Source organism: Mugil cephalus, chromosome 9 (genome assembly GCF_022458985.1).
Source record: "Mugil cephalus isolate CIBA_MC_2020 chromosome 9, CIBA_Mcephalus_1.1, whole genome shotgun sequence".
NCBI lineage: Eukaryota > Metazoa > Chordata > Actinopteri > Mugiliformes > Mugilidae > Mugil > Mugil cephalus.
This window is the reverse complement of record NC_061778.1, coordinates 4,018,302-4,027,880: the sequence shown is the minus strand read 5'-3', so window position 1 is coordinate 4,027,880 and position 9,579 is coordinate 4,018,302. Positions and strand designations below refer to the sequence as shown.

Below are 9,579 nucleotides of genomic sequence, written 5' to 3'. Positions count from 1 at the left end.
AAGCATGCTGAAGGATGCCAGATGGGGACTGGGGAGGTAAGGATGTGTGCGTGCGTGCGTGCGTGCATGTGCGCACGCTGACTGACTGAAGGCTGGTCACTGGTTTCTGTGTGAGCGTGCGTGACGCGTTTTTTTTTTTTCCGCTCAGACTTCCAGATTTCGTGTGTGGTGCATCACTGCTGCCCGTCACGATCAGGAGGGGCTGTGTCACGGACACTCACGCACGTCCACTTTGTCTCAGTGTTTCCACACCGGAACTGTTGATTATGAGAAGGACGCGTTAAACCGTTTTAGCCATTATGCAAGTTTTATAGTCTGCAAGATATGCTCTCTGGTACATTGTTTATTCATGGAGGCAGGCTCCTGACCATTTTGTGTGGAGGTATAACATTAATAAATTATAACCATATTTTCTGAAATGTTCCATATTTCACACAGACAAGGTGACATCTTCAGGTTAATGGTGTTAGATTAGACACCAAAGAAAATAATACAAAGCATTAATTTCTAAAATGCTGCTTGCACAGGTCCAATAAAAAGAGAATTAAAATGAGATGAAATAAAATGACTAATGTCTTTATGATGTAGTCTTTCAACCTGATCCGTTGGATTCACCACACACACACACACACAAAAATGTCTGTGGGCCGTTCACAGCAACATTGCTACAGTTAAAACTAAAGTGCAAATAAAACCTTTGCTACCGGTGAAGCTCGCAGATTTATAGGATAGTGTGAAAGTGCACCGAGCCAATTATAAGCGTGACATAATGTCTCCACAACGAGTCTCATTCTGTTATTGATCGGACTGTAGGAAAGCGTCAGGGGCATCCGCTGCACTGGACGTGCCAAGCTGGAGGCTGGAGCAGCAGATTACTGGATCATTTAGATAAGTACATAAATTATATCATTTACAGCTGCCCTGAGGTGGAGTGACACGCTGAAATGAAATGATGAAACCCTGCGGCTGCTCCCACCGACTAACGGCGCTTTCAGTTTGCTTCAGTCACAGTCACACAAAAATTCCAAACATCCTTCTGACGTGAAGCAATTTCCTCATTGTGGGACAAATAAAGGTTTTTCTATTCTGTTCTAAGCTTTTCACCTTTCCTCCATCAATCAATCAATCGAACAAACTTTTTAAAGAGCACTTTTCATACAAAAGATGCAATTTAAGTGCTTTACATAAAAACAAAACAAAACAAAAAACAAGAGGCCGCACACATACTTACACATGTAGATTTAAGAACACAGAGGAATCTCTATCCTCACACCACACTACACCACTGTGAAGTTAATGAAACACTAGAAAGATAAAAATAACTGTATAAGTTATAATTTAGTAATATACTTAAAGGATAAAAATAAATTAAATTTAATGAAAAGCCACTAAAAAGATAAAATAATAAAATAAAATTAAATTAATAACAGAATAAAAAGATAAATATATTAAAAAAAAATTATAAAATTCAGTAAAAAGTCAGACTTAAAAACATAAATTGATAAAATAAATAAATAACTGGACAAAAAGATAAATAAAATTCAGTTGAAAGCAAGATTAAAAAGTTAGGTCTTTAGTTTGCTTTTAAAAGGATGATTTTAAACTGAGTGTTCTTCAGACAACCTAATATAATTCAATTCATATCACTTTATTCGTCCCCACGGGATAATTTAAAAGGACGTATGCAGCCAAAAATAGACACAATGTCAATCAATAGACTCACAAAACCAGCATCAGTTCAATATATAAGCACAGTGAAGGGCTTTGGAAATATGGGATGTCATTTTTAATTTGCATAATTACAGTTTACAATAACGATATTTGTCGTACTAACGTGTTGCTCATCTCTGTGTATTGAACTCTTGTGTTTTGTGTGTTGGCAGTGGAGTTTTCTAGATTTTCAGACTTCAGATTAAGTTACAAGTAGATCAGATCGATGACTTTAAACTCAGTTTAGATGATTCATTTGATCCTGACGGGGCTTTCTTTTGCAGAGACTTTACGCACTTTAAAAGAGAAATTAAGGTGTGTGTGTGTTCTGACTGCACACTCCCCAAGGCTAGTCCTCACCCCTCTTTCCTTTTATAGCTTGAGACGGGTGGAAGGAGGGGACGGTGATGGATAGGGGGGAGGGGGGGAGGTGAAGGAGTGGCCCACTTCTACAAACATGGCGGCACGGTGGGATGGGAGCGGTGTAAATGTGTAACAAGGTGCATGCCCCTCCCTCATACTATCCCTCCCTCCCTCGTCTGCGGTTGGGTGAGACGAGGAGAAGAGAGGAGAGAGGAGCCGGTCGGGGGGGAGAGAGAGAGAGAGAGAGCCTTGCCTCCCGTCACTCGCTCTCACAACACCGTGAGAGCGCAGGACTCATGCTGTCCTCCAGCACACACCCACACACACACTAGACACACTGAGAGGAGTGAGACACACTGAGACAAGAGTGTGATAGGGAGAACGGGGTACAGCGGCGAGAGAGAGGGGAGAAAGAGGGAGGGACGCGGCAGGAGGAGATAAAATAATCCATATCCTGACGGGAGAAAACAGAAGGATTTTTTCTCTTTTCTCCTGAGGAGCTGCCAATAACCCTCAGCGAAAGATGGCAGAAGGGGGAGAAGGAGAAGAGGAGATTCAGTTCCTGCGAACGGTGAGTCCCACTTTGCTTTTAATATCTGGGTTGGGGTTGACGGGCTGCTGGAGTTTTTTTTTTGGAGGGTTGGTGAATGAGGAGGAGCGATTTCTAGAACAGAAATTAGACCATGTTCATTTATACATCACGCACAACTCTGTTGTTAAGTCTGGATCCTTCAGCATCGGCTTCATGTTTCCGTCCCTGCACACTTTCTTCACTTGGATCACTTTTCCCCCGTCCCCTCCGCCGGATCTTTTTAAAAGTCATAGCTGTAGTTTGCAATTTGCCGAGCCGAGCCCCCGCTTCTGAATATAGTTATAGACTATTTTTGCAGTGCCCTGAATGTGCCATGACCTGCTTAATAGTTGCTCCGTTTAAACTCCGTAATTGATTTCCTGAATGTTCCGCCAGCTCAGAAAAATCTTGCGCGAACTTTAACGTGAAATGATCGCGCTTTATTCCGAAAAGGCGCCGTCCAGCCTGTAATCTCTTTTAAAAAATTACTTCCAGAACGTTCCCTTAAGGCTTAAGAATAGATGGGTAACAGTGTATGTGTGCATATGTGTGTGAGCGCACAGATAGATAGACAGGGGCTGATGCATCTGTTAGCATCGTTATCTATTTATATCTGAGGAAAGTAGAGCCTGTCAGTGTAGGGTGAGAAGGCAGAGCAACAAGCTTCCCAGATCCTGCAGGGGACAGCTGCCCAAAACCTGTAAGTCCTTCTTGAGGAAGCAAGAGTCGCAGATCCACTTCACCGTGTCAAGTGTTGGGGGGGGTGGAGTGTGGAGGTGGGGGGGCGGGGGGGGAGACAGACCCCAAAAAATGAGCTAAAACTGCTGAAGTGCTTAAGCTAAAGAGAAAGGAAGAAGCTCATAGTTCCTGAGAAAAAACACTAAATTAACCCGGTCTAAAAATAACATTTTTTCACTGAACAAACTGTTTCCAAGAACTAAAACTACCACCTCATGACATAACCTGCAAAGTACGGCAATACACTGAAAAAAGCCTTGAAGCCTACTGATGCAAGATGACGGGTGATTCAGGAGCCAAATATTTTTCCAAATATTTTTTAAATATTAACATGCAATAGTTTTCTAAACTGCAGATTCACATTCAAGGCTGTGAATGTTGTGCTGCTGCACACACACAAAACAAAAAACCTATTAATCAATTGGGAACTTTATTGCATGAATCCATTAATTCAGACAGTGTTTGTGACTGTGTATGACTTTCAGGTCCAGTGACATTCATTAAAGCCGGGGTCTTCAACGTTTTGGCCTCAGACTGATGGAGAGATTAAGTAGGGACGTGTTCTATATTAAACTCGGCCCAGTGCTATTTATGAATATACACTATTATTATAGTTTTCCATTTGATATGAAGCCTTATCCATTTACTATAATATGTTGGATTCATGTGATGAATATATATATATATATATATATATATATATATATATATATATATATATATATATATATATATATATATATATATTTAATCCCCCTGCAGTGCCTCTGTGAAACCCCCTGTTTACGCTATAATAATGAATTATGGCTGTTTGCTACCGGTGCTGCAACCTCACTTGCACTTGAAAGTTATATGTGAAATAATATCCCAAGTACAGAAGAGCCAAGACAGAGCCACGACACAAACAAATCATAGTGATGAATAAGATTCCTGTCACGCTTGTGGTGTCAGCTCACAACAACCACCACAAGACGGCATCGCGAGGCCGACATCGCTCTCCCTCCGGTACAAAACCGTGAGCAGTGTTTTTTTTTTTTTGTTTTTCTTCTCGTCTTCAGAAACCGGCCAGATGAATTGTGAGTCCAGACCCTGTGGATGCTTCCACTGGGTTTGGCCTTTTGCTTCAAGAGCCTCGGTTAGGATCAAACTGTTACACGCCACCGTCCCTTCAGAAGGAGGAACAGGGTTCACCCTATGAATTATTAATGCCTTGTGTACATCAGTGAGTTTATCTGTGACACTAACACTGTCGGGGTGAGCGGCTCAATCCCCGACAGAGACGCGGGGCTAAAATTGTAAGTGCTGGTGGCTCCTGCGAGGCCGTCGGATTAAAGCGTGCGCCAAATGGCTCTGGTTATCAGTCTTTTAATTAGCGGCCGGTGATGGGATGCATTGTGTGAGTCAGCTGTCTTGCTCTGTTCAGGTTTTTCCCCTTGGTTATATTGGACATGGGAGCACAGAGGAGCTTTAACTCACCTGGACCAGCTGGGGCAGCAGACTGTAGTCATATATTCACCTGATGCAATCTTTTCAGTCCAGTGCCCTTGAAAATATTTGTATGCTTTAACAAAGAAATCTTGTGTGTGAGTAGCATGTGAGCTAACTACTGTGTGTGGTTTAAGACTATTTGTTGTCAGGTTAATTAAATAGAAGTCATTGCAGATGAGAAACTAAGATTATTATATTGCATTTTCTTTGCACTTAAAGTTTTCTTTAAATGCAAAGATGATGCTGAATGGAAGGAATAAAGTCGGGCCTGCAGCATGGACTGACTACACAGTGTTTACTCTGACTGACACATGCTTTTGTGGTTAGCTTAAGCTAATAATGAGTATGCACTGCCATTAATGCAGTATATGCAACACACAAACACAATTAACAATGGTCCTTCTCCCCTGCAGGGATCCACTCAGCGTGGCAGCATAAAGTTAACCGTGAACACGTAGGTGTTCCTGCTGATAGCGTGACCTTTCTTTTTTTTTTTTTGAGGAAGTATCTAAAAATGGCAAAGGCATTGTAATCCTCTTCATTTTTTTTTTCCTATCAGTTTCTCCGTTACTCTATTGTTTTTCTCCCCTGCCGAGAATCCTCTAAATAAGAAGAGAAGCCGAGCGAGTGGGAGAGTCGGAGTTAAGGCGATGCAGAGCTGCTGCTGCCGTTTGTTGTGCGTTCTAATAGCAAGCGGAGAAATAAAGGGGGAGATTAGACGCTTTAAATGTCGAATGCTGTTTGGGGAAACACCCGGGTAGAAACCTTACGCGTTACGGCCATGTCCGACACATCGTTTTCATATTACAAAAGGCCACACACGCATTACTCAGAGGTACTTCTGTGTTCTATCTTGGTTTTCTAGTCTTTGAGCTCAGGCCTGTGACTAACACAGTGCTGAGTAACGGCTGTGTTTGTACAGTCTACACTCACCGGAGAGGTGCATCCATACCACCTGCTGTACAGTAGCAGGTCACTTAAAGTGGATGCCCTCTGTTGCGCTACATCTAGCGTTCAGCCTCAACCCAGGAAAAAAAAAAAAAAACACAGTGCAAGCAACTCGAGCCCCCACATTTACTGTCAGCGGCCGGCTTATCTTGCAGCGCCCGGCACTCTTTTTCCTTTTTCTGCTGAAAAAAGAAATCTCAATGCGCTATAAACCTGAACGTCTACAGGTAACCGTTTCTCTGCAGGTGACGCTGAAAGCTCTGTCACTGTTGCACGATGGCACATTTGTGGCTTAAATCACACACAGGGCTGAGTGAGTTTAAGGGGTATTCGAGTTCCAGTCTATAGCAGCAGTTTCTTTTTATAGAGCGCCACTATAAGTGCACACGCTCTGGAGGGAGAAACCAGAGGAGTCAATGTCCTACTTGCCAGCATCCTTTGGGAGACGTGTGTGTGCGCGTCTCTCTGTGTGTCAATTGAACCCGGGATGTTATATACAGTGTTGTGACAGTCAGCTGTGACATTTATGGTCCGCGGAGTTAAGTGCGAAAGCTGCGTGTTTGCAGGTTGTCGCCGTGAATGTTTTGAAGGTTAAACGTGAATCGATGTCCCACTTAAAACCAGGAAGTTCGTTTTTAGCCAACGTACTTTAAGGTCATGAGCTTTGCAGATGCAGTGAAGGTTTTATGTTGAGATCGGGAATACGTTTGATGCTCCTGTCGACTGATCTTGCAGTGATGGGTAGTGGAAGCAGGAAAATGCAATGAGGGAACAAAGATCTGGTGCTAATTGTGTATTATAATCACATGGCCACCGGATGCTCTGCCAGTTTCTTTTTAGCCACTTCTTTCCAGGGACGCTCTAATAGCCAAGAGAATTCACTTCCAAGTTGATATAATACCCAAAATGTGCCAAACTGTGTTTAGAAAAGCAGTGTAGAAATGTGTTTTAATTTTAGTGCATTTAAATTTAGATATGTCTAATAATAGCTTTGAAATGATTTGGTTAACAAACTTTGCATTTAGCTTAGATGAGATGTGCTATAGTCTCTCCTGCCTTCATCAAAGTGCAACAAAATCTACCTATTTTCATCTTTCTGAGTGTAATACTCTCATGTGTTGCGTTTTCCTGTGAGATCTGACTTCGGTGTTTTATTGAACGTTGTTCCTGTTTAGTCGTACAGCTGCTCTGCTTGTTTTAACCTCTTTTATTGTCCGTATTTCTATCCTCTTTCCTCTCGTATTCGCCGTGTACATGCGTGAGCCACAGCGGATTTTGATGACGTATGGAGGGAGGGAGGGAGGTGGACGGTGAGCGAAACCCCCGGCTTTAGAAGTGCTGAGCCCAGAAGATGAACACATTCACATTGGGAAAAGCCACACATACAAATACAACACGCACGCACACACACACACGTAACACAGCACCTGTTTGCCTGCCTGCTTGGGTCACAGCAGTTTACACAATAAACAGGTGGTCTACTTTACTGTGTCAGACGCTGTTATGTGTTTGTGGCAGGTTAGCACCGTTAGCACTGTTGTCGTGTTCACACTTGCATTAAGTCTTGTGCCCAGGCCATGTTTTGACCACACACAAACATAAGACACACAAGTTTATGTACAGTTTTCAGGAGCTTTAGGTTCATATTAGCAGCCAGCACAGACTGAGAACATGCAGCCTGTTCTTCAAGTCTAAACGACTTCATTGCGTGGGAGTTAAATTTTGCAATTTACGTGATAGATTAGATAGATTCTGCGAACAAATTAATATCATACAGAAATTAATTGAAACGTGGATGGTTGAAAACGAGGGAAAAAAAATACAATCTCTGGAACACAGCTCCGTGATGCACCCATTTTTCATGCCTTTGTGTTTTCACTTTGACTGAGTCATTTTCTTCTTGCACAATAAATCTCTCTCCATGCTTTAACCCGGAGCATATTCCATTTTTGGATTGCACATTTGTTTTGTGTATATATATACACCTGTCGGTCAGGAAAGTACTTTGCATGCTCTTAAGGCAAATAGATTTTTTTTTTTTTTTTTTTTTTGAGGAGTTTGGATCGAGGCCAGCTAAAATAATTTATTTATAACACGCTTTGCTTGGAATTACTGCTGTCTGCCAGACTTATCGTCTTTCAAAGGGCAGAAGCAGTTTAGTGTTTGATGTCTGGTGGTTTGTAGCAGTTTAACTGATCCGCGGGGAAATGAAGGCAGTGTGCGCGGCCTGATAAAACACCGTGTGCGTTATTTAATGTGAAACTTTCAGAGCTATCGTAGCTCGCGCTTAGAGTAACTTGTAGCTCCGTTGTCGGTGGAGATCTTAAAATATGGAAACACATCGGTGAGATTTAGAATCATTTGTTTAAGAATCATTTTTCGTATTTATTGGGATCCTCGTCCAAAACTTCAACTCTGTCGTGAGCGTTGCTGAAATGTATCCTCCACTAAGCTTCAAGAAACCTTCTAATGCTTGAAAATGGTTTTATTTAAGCGGCTCAAATATTGCTGCTTTTTTATCTTTAATCATCTGATATCTCTTTTGCGTCACATGCAGAGGTTATGAGCTGGTTTCCTGTGCGTTCAACCTCTTTTCTCATGAACGAGAGCGTCTCTTTTGGCTCTTTCTTCAAGTGAGACCTCTGAGTATCTGCTGGTCAGCAGAAGGAGGGAATGTGATAGTGACAGGTGCAGCCAACTAAAATAGGAGTGGAGCGAGTGGAGGGGGAAGGCCCGGAGCAGAGTAATGGAGGGAGGACTGGGAAAAAAGGGATGGGAGAAGAGGACGGAGATAGAATAATGGGGGAAAATTGGGCCTTGAAGTGTCGATTGAAAGAAGTGGTGTGGAATGAGAGCAGGCGGCGTGATACATACGAACAGAGCTGCAGAAACAAAGGCAGAATATTAAAGTCTGGTCTCGACCCTGCTGCGCTTTATGCTCACTTCAAAGATTTATCACCAGGTTGATTTGATTGCGCTACAGTCTCACTTTTGGTGTCTCGCAAATAACTTTTATGCTTAATAACTGCGAAACCGTGACACCCTTCCACAAATAGAGAGACTCGAAGGAACAGGAAAACATTTTCTCATTTGCTTCAGTGAGAAAACACATGTACTGTGAATTGTTTTGCCTTACATATATGCATATATGGGCGGAATAACTTACTTTGTTGTTTGGTGCACAATTCTAGTGCTTTTCTCTAATGTTGCTGAAGATTGTTTATGTGCTGCAGAATGACTTTCAGATAATGATCTAAAAACCATAATAATAATTAAAAATCGAAACCTAAAAGACATTTGCACTGTATTGTATGTTAACTTCTTATATCTCTGGTACCTGATATGATAATGATACATGCATACGTGTACTGCATATATTTGAGTTAGTGGAACAGGAAACACGAGCGGGAGTACGTGATTAAAGATACTGAGGAAGGCCCTTCAGACTGCGCTCTATGTGGGAGGATGCTGATAGTGCACCTGCACGATCTCATCTAGTTTTCAGAGGGAAACCCCATCATTATTCTCCCGTCCGCCTTATTGAACTGTTCCTCTCCTCCACCTACGTACTGAGCAGTGCGCTGTCCCTCACTGTCTTACAACTGCAGAAATATAATCAATGCCCTGGGGTGGCCTACGTCAGCATAGTTTAATGAGAGCGTCGGGCAGAAATCTGCAGGCGTGGAGACGGAATGGAAATGTTTTTCATCTGAGATGAGCGATTCCATCACTGGGGGGGTTTTCAGTGGAACGACACTGTT

General features: G+C 42.4%; 1 protein-coding gene across 11 annotated transcripts in view; it reads left to right on the top strand.

Moving 5' to 3' along the window:
- Positions 1 to 2,282: 2,282 nt before the first annotated feature.
- ryr1b (ryanodine receptor 1b (skeletal)) overlaps positions 2,283 to 9,579 on the top strand; it is a 75,601-nt gene continuing 68,304 nt past the window's right edge. For 10 of the 11 annotated variants that reach the window (XM_047593422.1, XM_047593421.1, XM_047593413.1 and 7 more), the window contains exon 1: positions 2,284 to 2,644. In XM_047593422.1, coding sequence (XP_047449378.1) covers positions 2,597 to 2,644 — 48 coding nt within the window. In that variant the 5' untranslated portion in view covers positions 2,284 to 2,596. Of the gene's footprint in view, positions 2,645 to 9,579 lie in introns of all 11 variants that reach the window. The other variant, XM_047593417.1, reaches the window with a different exon arrangement.